Source organism: Stigmatopora nigra, chromosome 2, assembly GCF_051989575.1.
Source record: "Stigmatopora nigra isolate UIUO_SnigA chromosome 2, RoL_Snig_1.1, whole genome shotgun sequence".
NCBI classification, from domain to species: domain Eukaryota; kingdom Metazoa; phylum Chordata; class Actinopteri; order Syngnathiformes; family Syngnathidae; genus Stigmatopora; species Stigmatopora nigra.
This window is the reverse complement of record NC_135509.1, coordinates 1,924,066-1,938,306: the sequence shown is the minus strand read 5'-3', so window position 1 is coordinate 1,938,306 and position 14,241 is coordinate 1,924,066. Positions and strand designations below refer to the sequence as shown.

General features: G+C 38.3%; 2 protein-coding genes across 2 annotated transcripts; one reads left to right on the top strand and one right to left on the bottom strand.

The window, feature by feature from the left end:
- The first annotated feature begins 621 nt into the window (after nt 1-621).
- Nucleotides 622-8,143, top strand: cdc40 (cell division cycle 40 homolog (S. cerevisiae)). The gene is made up of 15 exons (XM_077742412.1): nt 622-865; nt 1,355-1,441; nt 1,524-1,653; nt 1,730-1,816; nt 2,092-2,231; nt 2,314-2,410; nt 2,496-2,635; nt 3,249-3,323; nt 3,391-3,436; nt 4,507-4,608; nt 5,122-5,237; nt 5,886-6,019; nt 6,875-6,951; nt 7,416-7,560; nt 7,702-8,143. The coding sequence occupies exons 1-15, from the start codon at nt 674-676 to the stop codon at nt 7,877-7,879; spliced, it is 1,746 nt and encodes a 581-aa protein (XP_077598538.1). The 5' UTR covers nt 622-673; the 3' UTR covers nt 7,880-8,143.
- Nucleotides 7,962-13,885, bottom strand: mettl24 (methyltransferase like 24). The gene is made up of 5 exons (XM_077742453.1): nt 13,689-13,885; nt 11,267-11,365; nt 10,830-10,945; nt 9,266-9,485; nt 7,962-8,821 (listed from the first exon to the last, which is right to left on the bottom strand). Exons 1-5 carry the CDS (start codon nt 13,839-13,841, stop codon nt 8,504-8,506), a joined length of 906 nt encoding a protein of 301 aa, XP_077598579.1. The 5' UTR covers nt 13,842-13,885; the 3' UTR covers nt 7,962-8,503.
- Nucleotides 13,886-14,241: the final 356 nt, after the last annotated feature.

Here is a 14,241-nt window from a genome sequence, read left to right as displayed (position 1 = left end):
CAGGCCACTTTTCTTCTAAAGTGGACGCCTTGGGCTTCAAAGTAGATAAATACGCCCCACATTCTGCCTGTGATGATATTATTATCACGTGAGGTATTGAAGTGATACATTAAAAGTGTAATTAAGCGGTTAGCACTCTGTGTTTAGTATTAGGGTGTAAAAAAAGCAAATATTTGCCGACGAATGTCCCCCTAATAAGTGGACACAATGGTACGAACCACTCTATTGTTGGGGTGCCAAAGCGTCCTATACAACCGAGCCAATGTGGGAAGTAAATAAACTTGCGCAACATAGATGTACTACACAGTAATAACTGTTTAAAGGATGGAGACTTAATGTCACGTATGGTGTACATTAATTTAAGTTGTATTTAAAATATAAATAAAAGCAGGCTTAAATGCTTGGATTTGTGGCGTACTTGGTGTTATAATTACATTTGAAAAATAATATGTTAAAGGAATTAAGGTTTTATAATTCCAAAAATTATAGACAGCCCAATCACCTTATACATGTACTACTTGTTTATATCATTGTTTTAATAACTTACGAATATAATTATCATGTGCAATTATGTATTAATGATTTTAACAAAATGAACATTTGAAAAAAAACGGAAGTGACCGGAAGTGAAATTCCCCTCACTTCCCCGGGAAGGCGAAGCACGACATCCAAGATGTCAGTCGACGTTTCTTCCCTCGTTTCCTACGGCAGTGATTCCGATTCGGAAAATGAGTCCCATCCTTGCACGATTCCTGAAGAAATGGACGCTACAAATCCAGATGCAACGGCTCACCTAAAGCCTTTGCAATCTGCGTCGACGATGGCGTTAGCACTTTTGAATTCGGCCCCCGAAGTCGCCGTGAAGGTAACCACCGCTGCTAATATGCTAACTTTTGTACGGAACTGATACTGATCGTCGATTATCTGCCGATCGCGTTGATGTCGACTAGTATAAGAGTTTTATTTTGAATTCTGTCTTTTGTATTGAACTGATGCATGTATATTTAGCATCGCAACGAGTACCGATGTTTTTTTTTGCGGATGCTAAGGGTAATTCTCAACTAGCTACATGCTAACCACCATGCTGCGGAAATGTTTACTATATTAGAATCAGGATCGTTATTAAACAGCAACGTCGAAATACTTAAATCGTGATTTTAAGACAAACTATTTCCGATATCGACCACAAAAAAAGAAATTTTAATACGATCTCAATTTTTTAAATTGATCAACTTTTTTCTATCTTTCTTTCCTTAACCCATTAACTGCCATTGACAACAACAGCCTGAATTTGTTTCCTAATTATCAAAATGTAGCATTTTTAAAAATATATATTTTATGCATCTTATTGCAGGAGTCTGTTGAAACCGGTGTGCATCTTGACCCTTCCATAAAAGAAGTCACTTATAACCCAAGTTATGAAACTATGTTTGCTCCAGAGGTAAGTTTTCTATTTAAAAATGCATTAAGTGCATTGCAATAAATTCCAATTTGAATGAACTATGCATAATTTTCCCTCCTAGTTTGGACCAGAAAACCCCTTCCAAACACAACAAATGGCCGCCCCGAGGAACATGTTATCTGGCTACGCCGAACCAGCTCACGTCAATGACTTCATGTTCGAACAACAGAGGAGGACATTTTCCTCACTCGGTATACTTTAGTCAAATTTATATTATAATCATTTTGTCTTTATTTTGAGTTAAACATTCCTCTCATTCCTCTCCAGGTTATGCTTTAGATCCATCTGTAGACACCAACCAAATAACTGGCAGTAGTTACATCGGTGCTGTGGAGGAAGCTGAGAAAAATCAAGGTAAAGTGACAGATTATTTGACATGAGATCAATATTCCCCCTAAGATGGGGGGTTGCGCAATACTCATCTTCTCTGCGCAGCAGCAATCACATGGCACGCAGTAAATAAAATTATTATTTTTTGTTTTTATACCCATTTCTCCAGCCAATGGCAGTAGATCCGTCCACTTATGTTTTTTTGTGTTTTACAGCATGTTTTACATGAAAAAATTAGATGGAACATTGCATAAGATCTTGAAAATTTCGAATAGATTTGATATTTTTTCTTTCTCCAGGGTTGACTGTTTTTGAGACAGCATACAAAAGGACAGACAAGCGGAAAAAAGTCAAAGGAGGCGACGCGGGAGATATCGACAACTACTTGGGACCATGGGCCAAATACGTGGATGAGAAATTGGTGGCAAAACCCACTGAGGTAATGCTCTCATTCGAGTGATATTCCCAAAAACTGTTATTTAGTGATTATTAACAAGATGTCATTGGATTCATTTTTAAAGGACGAGAAGAAAGAGTTGGATGAGTACTTGGCCAAAAGGCAAAAACGGGGGAGGGTTGAAGAAGAAGCTCCTGCAGAAGAGAAGTCTGTCCTTCATGGTAAGTTTCGTATTTAAGGATAGTTTGCATCAATTTGACTAAAAAATGATCATTAATGTTGTCTTGTTGTTCTGGTTTTCTGCAGTTAAAGACATGTTCGACTACCAAGGAAGATCCTACTTGCACATCCCTCAGGACGTGGGTGTTAACCTGCGTTCCAGCGAGGCACCAGACAAGTGTTACCTGCCCAAAAAGCAAATCCATGTTTGGACCGGACACACCAAGGTAAGTAAGCTTTGAAGTCGTCACTTTGACTTGCAAACGAAGACTCGTTAGCTTAAATAGTGCCTCGTGGATGTGGAAAAAAACATCAAACGTTTCTCCTTCAGAAAATAATTCCTATGCGACGATAATAACAAATTTAGTCCTGTGTTTTTGATTCAATTCTGTTGTTAGTTAACCAATATATAATTTTTCCAATTACATCAATACAGTAATCCCTCAGATATCACGGCTTCATAACATCGCTGATTCTTAAAAAATATATGTATATTTTGGTTAAAAAAAAGTAATTTTAACTCACTTGGTACAATGACTCAGCACTTTTAAAAAAAGTTATAATAGGGGCAATCCTACTTCAGTTTTTCATTTATCACCGCCATATTTGGTCTAAATTACCGTATTTTCACGACTATAAGGTGCAATTAAAAGTCTTAAATTTTCTCCAAAATAGACGATGCGCCTTATATATGGGGTAAAAAATTAAAATGTGTCATTCAGATAATTCAAAATTGGCCACAGTGATCCAGTCAAGAAATTCATAACAATACATAATTCACCCTTATTTGGCAATACATATCACTTTCCACTAGATGTTAACATGTCATCTGTCCATTAGGGTGTCAGCGCCATTCGCCTATTTCCACTTTCTGGCCATCTTTTACTCTCCAGCTCTATGGATTGTAAAATTAAGGTAAGGTATTATAACAGACACCTCAATATTCTCTATTTTTTAAAAATTCTGCCTTTATTTTTCGCAGTTGTGGGAAGTCTACAATGAGAGGAGGTGCATACGAACGTTTATTGGTGAGTAAATGCTCGAGTAAATGCATACAGGTCATTTTTTGACAGTTTTCTCCACAGCTGTCGTAGAAAAAAAATGTTTCTTTGCACACTTGTCAGTTTTCTCACAGAACCACATGCATTATTCATTAGGCCAGGGATGACCAGATCGGAGGAGATGGAAAGGAGTGATTTTATTTGATTTTTTTTTTCCTTCCCCTCGTCCGTCTTCTTGATGTTATCCTACCATTGGATGTAATATTCATCAGAAAAAGGCAGATTTTTCCGGTTTAATTGAATCCCAAAGTTAAGGTATTTATAGGTTGTTTTTTTTGTTTGGTCCTTGGTGAGTGGTACGTTTAGAGAAATTTCAGGTATTGCTCATAATTATTTAATAGTTTGTCTTAAGGCTTTTGAAATTAGTTGACTTATTGACTCATAATTTTAGTATTTGTTGGTGCATTAATTTGGGTATTTTAGCTGTTGAAAATTTGGACTATGACTGTTGTAAATTGAATTTAAACATGGGGACAATTAGAAAATATATATATTTTTATTATTTTGTAGCTCATTTAAAACATATCTATCTTAAAATATTTTTTATTGTTTTTAAATTTTCATTTTAACATTTAAAATATTATTTGTCGTGAGTTTGCATCCTTTTTATATAAAAAACTGGAAAAAAATCAAATTGCTCAAATAGCTTGTATTATACAGAATTATTAATCTGAGCTTTATATTGAAATTTGAGTCAAAATGCATTGGACATCTAATGGCATCAATATTAACATTAATTTTGGGAGTATTCCAAATTTTCAGTAGTCCCCCCGCAGCCACCATGTTGTCTTTGAGGGCGAGGAGGAAAAAAACCTTCATTTAAAGATAAAATCCCACTTTCATGTCGCACTGCTGTGACTTTATCCATGGTCCCAAAACCCCCCTCATTAGCCCAGATTTTTACATGCCTCTAATAAATGTGATATCAAAGTCAGGCAGGCAGTCGAAGGGAAATGCTAATGAGGCCAGAGGGACTCAAAGTGACTTTTCCATCTTAGTTTTTGATATCCATTCACATTTTTTGTGTTTTTTTTCAGGCCACAGCAAAGCGGTACGCGACATTTGCTTCAACAACAGCGGCAATAAATTCCTCAGCGCCGGTTACGACCGTTACATCAAACTCTGGGACTCAGAGACTGGTACGTTAATAGTCCACTTTAAAAAAAACATTTTAGGGGTATAGAATTTAAAACAGATGTGCAAACTATGGCCCGCGGGCCACATCTGGCCCTCTAGGCCTTTTCATCCGGCCCGACCGACGTCCAAATGTTTTTTACATTTTATTTTTTTAATTAATTTTTTTCAATGTAATTATTATTTTTTTCTCCATGATGGCGCCGTCACGCAGTAGCTTTGTCCACTCTTATTTGTTTTTGGTGTTTTACAGCCCCTCTCTTTTTTTAAATGACATTTTAATATTTCTTAATATATTCCTTTTTACTTGACTTAGTACTTTATACTTTTTACATTAATGATGTGTGATGAGTATGTTAATACTTGAGTCCTTTTTTTCTGTTTATGTTTCATATGTACTGTTAACGGATGCACTTTTTTATTTGTATCATATCTTGTGCTGAATGTAGGGATTTGTGTTCCTCTCCGCCAGAGGGCAGTGCTGAGTTAACTCCCCCTCTGATTTTTTTACTATACAGGTCAGTGTATATCTCGCTTTACGAATAGAAAGGTTCCCTACTGCGTCAAGTTCAACCCAGATGAAGAAAAACAGAATCTGTTGGTGGCAGGAATGTCGGATAAGAAGATAGTCCAGGTAATGGCGGATCCGCCTCTTTTTTTCGTATCTAGGTGACCTTGTACCCATCTTGCAGTGTGACGCCGTGTTTAGTCATGTGTGCCAGTGTGACAGCCAGCCAGCATTAATCACCAGGCTTTTAGAGGAGAGAAACGCCCAAGTGATGGGACTAAAACGTAAATTAGAGGACAAGGACAGTAGTGGCTTTTCAGAAACTTGTTGAGAGGCAATGGCTGTTAATAAGGAGTTATTGAAGCATGGTGTCTTCTTCTTATTGGGTTTCAAGGACAAATGAGGTGTATTGAAGTGAAACTGAAAAGTAGAAAAATACTCGCAGTATATGGATTTTGTAGGTATTTAATTAAAGGAATTTCCTTTAAATTAACATTATATTTTCTAATGACGGATTTTGTACTTGATTTAATTTAAGGAATTCCCATGAAATTAGCATTCTTGTTTTCTAATGACCGATTTTGTATTGATTTAATTTAAGGAATTCCCATGAATTTGCATTTTTATTTTATTTTGCTAATAACCGATTTTGTATTGATTTAATTGAAGGAATTTCCATGAAATTTGCACTTATTTATTTTTTTGCTAGTGCTAATCACTTTTTTTGGTAGTTTCCTGACTGTGAAACCTAAAATTTCTTTAATTCCTTAACAGTGGGACATCAGAACCGGCGAAGTAGTTCAAGAGTACGACCGCCACTTGGGCGCCGTCAACACCATCACCTTCGTCGACGAGAATCGCCGCTTCGTTAGCACATCGGACGACAAGAGTCTTCGAGTTTGGGAGTGGTGAGTACATTCATCATCACCACCATAACTGAACCCACATGACCTTTTTACACATTTTCAGCACCAGTTAATAATCTTCAGGCTAAAGACCAAAAAAAGGGATTAACTGGCAACCCAAAAAAATATTTTTCACAGCACAGACTGTACTTGGGCTTTATTACGTCGCCCTGGGAGCAAAAAGCAAGCGAGTGATAGGACTTGCCTGGCTTTACTGTCCTTTTTCAACCCACAGATGCCACCCGGCCCCCGGCTATTATGTTCCTCCCATTTTTGTATTATTTATTAATTTTTTTCTTCCTCCCTCAGCTAGCTCACCAGGCTTGGGAAAGCAGCTCTATGACAACATTCGGGTTTAAGTTGCCAGAAGAGGCTCATGTTACTTACTATACAGCAGCTGGCCGTGTATTCATGTTAACTCATTGGCAGCCATCTTTCTACATTTTAGTGAGCTAAAAAAAAAATCACTATTACTGATACTGTTTTAATTTTTTGACTCATAATTTTAATTCTGCAGCCATGTTTGCACAGTATTAGCCGTTGCCTATACTACCAGTTTTGAAATAATGTACAAAACATGTTGTTTTGCCATTTTAATGCTTAAATAGTGCTTACATTAATGTAGAATAATAGCTATCATAAATTGGTCAAACACTACTTAACAAAAAAAAATTATAATGCCAAAATGTTAGTTAAATTTGGTATCAAGCCTGATCATTATTAATATCACAGTGAGTGTTATGTTATGCTACCTTATGCTATGTTATGTTATGCTATCTTTGCTCAACATATGTTCAGATGTTTGTCGTTACATTTTTTTTCTTCCCGTTTTTAATTTTTCTTATTTAATTTTTTCAGGGACATCCCCGTGGACTTCAAGTACATCGCCGAGCCGAGTATGCACTCCATGCCGGCTGTGACGCTCTCTCCTAACGGTGAGTCAAAAAAGCAACCCAACCATATTTTGATTGAGTGGATTCACTTAGTACGGGGGTTGCGACATTGTATCTTGTATTATTAGCTGGCCGGATTTACCAGGCGGGACAGCCGAAGCCCAGCTAGATTGGGTTAAAGCCGCTTATTTGAGCCGTGTAATCTCAGTCAAATCCCTAATTTATGATCTTCTCTCTGGGAAGAAAACTACCATAAATCCTGCAGACTGTTAATACAATGACCCCGTTTTGCTAATTCATATTTTTGTTTTGATTTATCTACGTTTCAAGGTGTCTGGGCTCATATTATTCAATTTTTCTGACCTCTTTGGGTCTGTGTTTATATTTATCCCATCTCGGGTACTTTTGAATTATGCATTGGGATCTCAGTTGGTGTCCACTTGCACCAAAATGGCTCCATTTGCTGCTCTTGAAAATATGTTTTTCTTGTTTTTCAAAACTTAAAGGCAAGTGGCTTGCCTGCCAGTCCATGGACAATCAAATATTGATCTTCGGAGCCCAAAACCGATTCCGTCTGAACAAGAAGAAGATCTTCAAGGGCCACATGGTCGCCGGTTACGCCTGCCAAGTCGACTTCTCCCCGGACATGAGGTAAAAATTCCTTCTGACGTTGAGGAATGTAGAATAAGTCCCTTAAAAAGGAATAAAATGTAGTTTTTTTTTAGTTTGTTCAGCAACAAAACCCTAGAAAATCCTTCTTTGTACTAAAATACATTTATTTTTTTCGACCAGCTACGTTGTGTCAGGAGACGCTGATGGAAAACTCAACATTTGGGACTGGAAAACCACCAGATTGTATCACAGAATCAAAGCACATGACAAAGTGTGTATCAGCGCCCTGTGGCACCCCCACGAAACGTCCAAAATCATCACCTGTGGTTGGGATGGACAAATTAAACTCTGGGATTAGAAGTTGCTGCATGGACAAAAATTTTAGGTATGTTAAGGCTGGCATCCAGTTTTCTCCTAGCCCTGTATTTTTCTATTCCCCAATTCCCCAGTTAATATTCTTGTACAAAGTTACGTTTAAAAAAAAAACCCAACAATTTTGCTAACAGGGATGCATTGTTATTTCTTGTAATATTATTTTATTTTGTCCTGTTTCAGTGACATTTTTTTTGAAACTTTTAGTTTTACAGTCAGGTTTCAGGAAATAAACTGTCCTTCAATTTAACAGTTATAACTTGGCTTATTTTTTAGTCCTTAATTCTTGTTTAATGAGTAGACTAAAAAAAATAGTGGTAATTTCACTCATAACATTAATAATCTCTCCCATAGCAGATTTCATCATTAATTTTTATGCATTTTAATGCATTATTCCTCTTTTTAAACTCCATCTGTTTGTTGTTGTAGGCTTGAATTTACATAAACTCCAATGACTCAGCTAACATGAGGTAGCATAACATAATCTGGAGGCACATTAAGGTCGTTAGAGAGCAAGTAAACAAGCGACTGGGTGAGTAGGTCAACAAAAACAGTAAAAAAATAAAGCTGAGCTTCAACCAGCCCCGTTTTACCCCAAAGCCAAACCGCTTCAGACCGCCCACCGCGTATTAACCCACGCCATGGTGTAGGCACTACTAGCATTCAGTACGTTCTTGTGTAGAAAAATCTGTGCTACCATCGGGTCTCTGTGAATGTGGAATAGCCGAAAACCGGCGTGTTCCAGTTCCTTGAGCAAACTGAACCAAAACCGGACCACAGAAGGATCATCTCCCGCCACTTCAAAACCCGCCCAGTGGAGGTGGACCTCCAAAAGTAGTTGACCGATTGAGTTCAGAACACCTTCCAGGATTAAATTCTCCAAGATCTTCCACTCGGCACTTTCCATGTCCACCTTCAGAACATCCACCTGGAATTGGCAAGACAACGGTAAGAATATTTAACTTTTAAAGCGATCTAGTTGTAAGATTTATTCATTCAGGACTGGACTCCCTCCCCAAGGCCTTGACACAAAGCTGACTGTGTTAAGATCTCAACAGGTCTTGGACTAATGAGTCCATGCTTTTCTGTTTACACACTACTGAGCAAATAGCTTTTTTCTTAAGCATCTGGCTAATTAGAAGCCGCCAATTGTGCTGACCCACGGCCATTAAAACCTCATTCCCGAGAATGAATGCCGTGTGTTTAAAACCCTGAAAGCCTCGGCACGCTCGTCTGGTTAGCCTAATGAAAGCTAAGTGCATCGTCGCCACTTTAGACAAACAAAAGAGTCTTTTTTTCCTGAGGATTTGCCCAATTCTGAGATTAGAAGGAAGGATTTGTGCTACTAGGAATGCAGTCTTTGGATTCTTACCTTTCTATGACCAAAATCATTGAGGATAGCGGCTAGTTTCTTAGTGTATTGATGCTGGGCAACCAAGGCTGGGTTGGGGTCCCTCCAGTCCACAGATAGTCGGTGGAGCCACATTTCACTGCGTTGTTGATGTGGTTCCTTTAAACTGGGATCGAAGATGTGGACCTCGCACCCAGATGTGGTTAGGGACTGTTCAAAGCCACGGTTATTCGGACCCAACCTGGAAGAAAAATTGACAATGTCTTGTGTTCTCTATTGGCAATTCCAACATGGTATAAATCTAGGTTTCTTAATCTGTCCCTATTCCCTTCAGATCCCGTCTCCATACTCTCCCCTAGGGTCTTGTTTTATGCTTTGATTGCTGGAGGGGAAAACTCGTTTTGCTGTACTCATCTTTTACAGATGAGGCCCTAAATTGCATCCCATTAGCGGCAACATGAATGATGCAGAGAAGGAGAAATGGAGCCGCCGCCACTCGGCCTGTTTTCGCTTACTCTAAATATTTCATTAGGGAGTCCGCCGAGGGGGGAATGTGGACGGGAGCGACACCTCAGACAACTTAGGGAACAAAGTAGGTTGACAACCACAACCAGGCGATGTCTTAAATTCTTAGTGTAATCGTTTGTCACCAAAAAACTGCAAAATGTATGACTTAGGTTGTTTTAGGGATCGTTTACTGGGTCAAATACCTATTTTCCTGGAGCTCAAAATGGCTATTGCTAAAGAAGAATTCAAGTCAAGACCTCAGGAAGGACTGGACTCTCATCTGAATGAGCACAACGTTGGCAATTACGAATTTAATAACCTATGGCGACTGTTTTGAAGTCAGATTTTAAATTGGACTTCTACTTTAGACCCACTCAGGAGACTTGGTCCCACATGGCGCCTGGGATAGATATAATTGAGGTCAAATAGGGGACTAGAATCTGGATTAGATTTCTTTGAACTTTTATCCTAGGGCACTTTACCTTTATATAAATGTTTTTAAAAATATTAACTTGTTTCTTGCAGGATTCTCAGAAAAATGGACAACTTTTGAGACTTGAACACAGTTTTTCAAGGTGGTTCAGACTTTTTAAGGTACACCAACACAGTGTTGGGATTAAGAACACTTCTCTTTCTTTAGAAGTCGAAACCCCCGCGGATTTGAACGTCGTAAAGAAAACAGCAGGGTAGTGTCAAGCTAGCACAAACAAAGTCATTCATTAACTTAATGATCTCTAGCAGACCAAGTCCTGCCGGGATCTGACCCCGACTTGCTTAAGGGAGACTGATTCCGATTAGAGGATTATCTTTTTTCTCTAAATTAACCGTCACACGACAAATTAGGAGTTAGAAAACAGTCTCTGGGTGACCAATTAGTTACAGACTGAGTCCGAAATCTGAATGTACTGCCACAAAAACAGCTGCATTTGAAGGATTGATCGAGCGTAGCAACGTCTGACATCTTTATTCATAACTCAAACCACATGTGCAGCTGTTACTCATCATCACGTGTATCCGACTCACTGTTCTGGTCTGCATTGGGGTAGCAAAGCTTAGGTTTTTAATCAAGATGGCTTACCCGAAAGAGTAGACTCGACAGTGTTTTTGTTGCATCTTGTGAGTTAGGCTGTATTTTGGGTCTAGGCACATGGACCAGACCTGGTCTGGGTCTGTGTGGGGGTTCAGGCAGGATACCTGGAGGATAGAAAAGTTAGTTTATGCTATTTTGGTTCAGTTTTGAAGGTGAAATTGTGTTTTTTAGTAGTAAATTAGGTTAGAAAATTGGGAAATGTATTGGTTACAGTAGCAAAACAGACACAGAAGACATTGTAGAGCTAGCGAAAAAAGTTGGAGCCACGAAAGAAGTCCACAAGGTAGGTCGGTTTCTACATTTTTCTGTCTTTTGGATGTTTTGTATTTCTATTTTCGGGTCCAAAGGTCGTTTAGATCTGTAAGTAAGGTCCAGTCAGGTAAGTGAAAAGGAGAATGATGCATTTTGGGTAGTCTGTGGTTTACTTGCGGTGTTGTGATGTAGTGAAGAAATCGTTTGGCTTCATCCTCCAGCAAGCGACTTTGTTTGGCCCAAGGCTGAAGCTTGATGTGCCACCGACGCACCTGCAATGTTTACAAATAGAAACATTCCACAAATTCACATCTAAATCACTAAATGTTTTATCCCTATACACTTAGAGGACTGAAAAATGTTATTCATCTGCTGTCAGCATAGTTTCATCTGTTCAAAACAGACAATATTTATCCTGCTTTGACCTTAAGGTGAGTACTTTTTGAAGCCAAAAAACTATACTGTCTATAGTTGTACTTTGTGCAGGTTGGTACACGACAACTGATCACGTGTCAGATATCTGGGACAACGCACTCAGTGGGAGGTCTTGCACCAGTTAACGCTATGACAGGGACCATCTAACTTTTACACCATTGGAAAAACCTCAAGTATTTTTACAATTGGAGAAATAGTATTAAAATCCAGGACAAAATCAAGTGTGGCAATTGAACCTCGAAATTAGTCTATCTATATTTCTTTTAAATAGTCTTTTAGTTTCTGAGATTGTGTGTATTTTCCGCTGTAACTAACTTGAAAGAAACGTGAATTTTCCAAGCCAGGTCACCCGTGAAGGATCCCTCGACGGACGACGAGATACGGACAGACGGATGGATGAACAAGAGATGAGCAGATTAAACAAGAGGGAGGGACGTTCTGTCAAAACAATGGCTGCAGGTAAGAGGAAGGAACACGCACTTATCGCCCATTTGTAAGGACATAAAACGTGATAGTGGACAGGGGCGGATCTAGAAAAATTGTTCTGGGGGGCCCAAAACAAGGGTGGGTATTTTTATCTGCCAAATATTTCTTTTTTTTGCAGTTTATTTATCTTAAAGCAGCTTGGATTAATTTAATCGATTGTTTTTGGTTAAAATCTGATCATAGACCAGCATGTCGCATTTTAAAAAAGCTAATGTTATTCTTAATAGTATAAAAAATAGAATGTATCATTTATTTTAGGTCTTGTTTGCACGTGCTACTACGGGAAGGATGTCGCCGTTAAAACATGTTTGCCCTCGTCTTACTTGGACGCCGTCCCAGACGCCGCGAGATGTCTTTTTTTCGGAAAAGCAGCACATGGAGCGCCATATGGACAAAAAAAATGGAGCTTTAATAATAATAACTTTAAATCGTCGCCATAGGGAATGCAGTTTGATTGCTTATATACTTTGTAGGTATTAACTACTGTAGAATTTAGCTTATTTATACACTTTAAAGTACTTGATTTAAATTAGAATACATATTTTGTGTGTTTTGCTCACTAAGCTAATGCAAATTTTTGGGTAACTTGATGCCTCGTTCATTTTAAAGCAGGCGTCTGTCAGTTTTGGCCATTTCGACAAACAACATGGCCGCCGCGGCTTTGCTTGCAAAGGTCAATGCCCCCATTCAAGATGGGAGGGGGGCCGCTGGGATTGAGGGAATTGAGTGGAATGTTTCCAGACAACATGGATGAGGGGGAGAATTGTGTTCCAGGACCATCATTTTGTCTGCGACCGCTCAACACAGCCGCTTTTGTCCCAAAGGGTCGTGGATGGAATGGTCGCATAACCTTTTGATTGACGTCTTCTACCATATATGGTCATAAAATCCCGATTTGGTAACTTATATGAGACGTAAAAGTAACTTTGTGTGTTTTAATAGGTACTTTTTGGGGAGTGGTCGTCACAAAGAACTTTTCTATTCATGTTAGTCAAGGTATAAAGTATCATTTTTTAAATATGACTATGATTATCTTATTTTAAAGTACATGGAATTCTTTTAAAAAGTACATAATTTACTCTTAGTAATTCAAACGCTTAGAAATCATCCAAAAAATAATAATTTTGCATTCATGTCAAAATGTATTTGAATTTTTAATATGACATTAACTATCTTATTTTAAAGTACATGAAATTAAAACAAAAAAAGTAAATTATTTACCCTTTGTAATTCAAACCTTAGAAATCATTTAAAAAATGCATTCGTCATTCATCTTTTTGAAATTTAAATATGACAATAGTTATCTTTTTTAAAGTACACAGAATTTTTTGAAGTATATAACTTACCCTTTTAGTCATTCAAAAACCTCAGAAATCATCCAAAAAAATTTTTTTTTGTTGCATTCATGTCAAAAAAAAATCTGTTTTTGCAATTCTAGTAGCACTCTCCAGAGAAGGTGTGGCTCAGCTGATGACCCCCCCACCATCCAGCCTACCTCACGGGACCCCCAACCCCCCCCCCCCCCCCCCCCACCAGACATGACCCAGGTCAGACCCTTCATATTTTCCTCCAAACATCACTTTTAAGCTGACTAACATTTTCCAAATGCCATTTCCCATTCACCCACACTATACACACACACAGTCCAATTCCCCACATATTAATGAGACAAACCTTTCTATGTTGCAGTTTTGGCACTTCCTGGTCTTCCAACGTCCTCGTCTCTCCGTCCTCGGGGAGCCCCCCGGTCCTTGACGTCTCCAGGTACACGTGCACGCTCAGACACACGGCGGCGAGCAGCAAGGCCGCTCGCAGTAGCAAGCCCATTTCCAATGCGCCCTCTTCTAGCCCATCTTGGAATACTTGTGAAATTCCCTCCCAACACACACACACACATGCCTCTTTCATTTATACATTTTTTTTCCTTAAGACTCCGCCTCAAACACACACACACACATGTTAAAGACCTCCCTAACTGAAACTTATTTTACTTTATGTAGCACTCATTGATTATTAAATTAGATTAAACAGATTAGAAAATATTTACTGATTTTTTACTATAAAATACTATGAAATAAATGAGGCTATTTAGAGACCTTTTTTTTTTTAGGGAAACTGGTTATTAAGTGACCATTATTTCATTTGTGAGTTGATTTAGTTTTCGATTAATTAATAAATTTTGGGAACTTTACTTTTGACATTTTTTAGCAAAATGTGATTTATAACA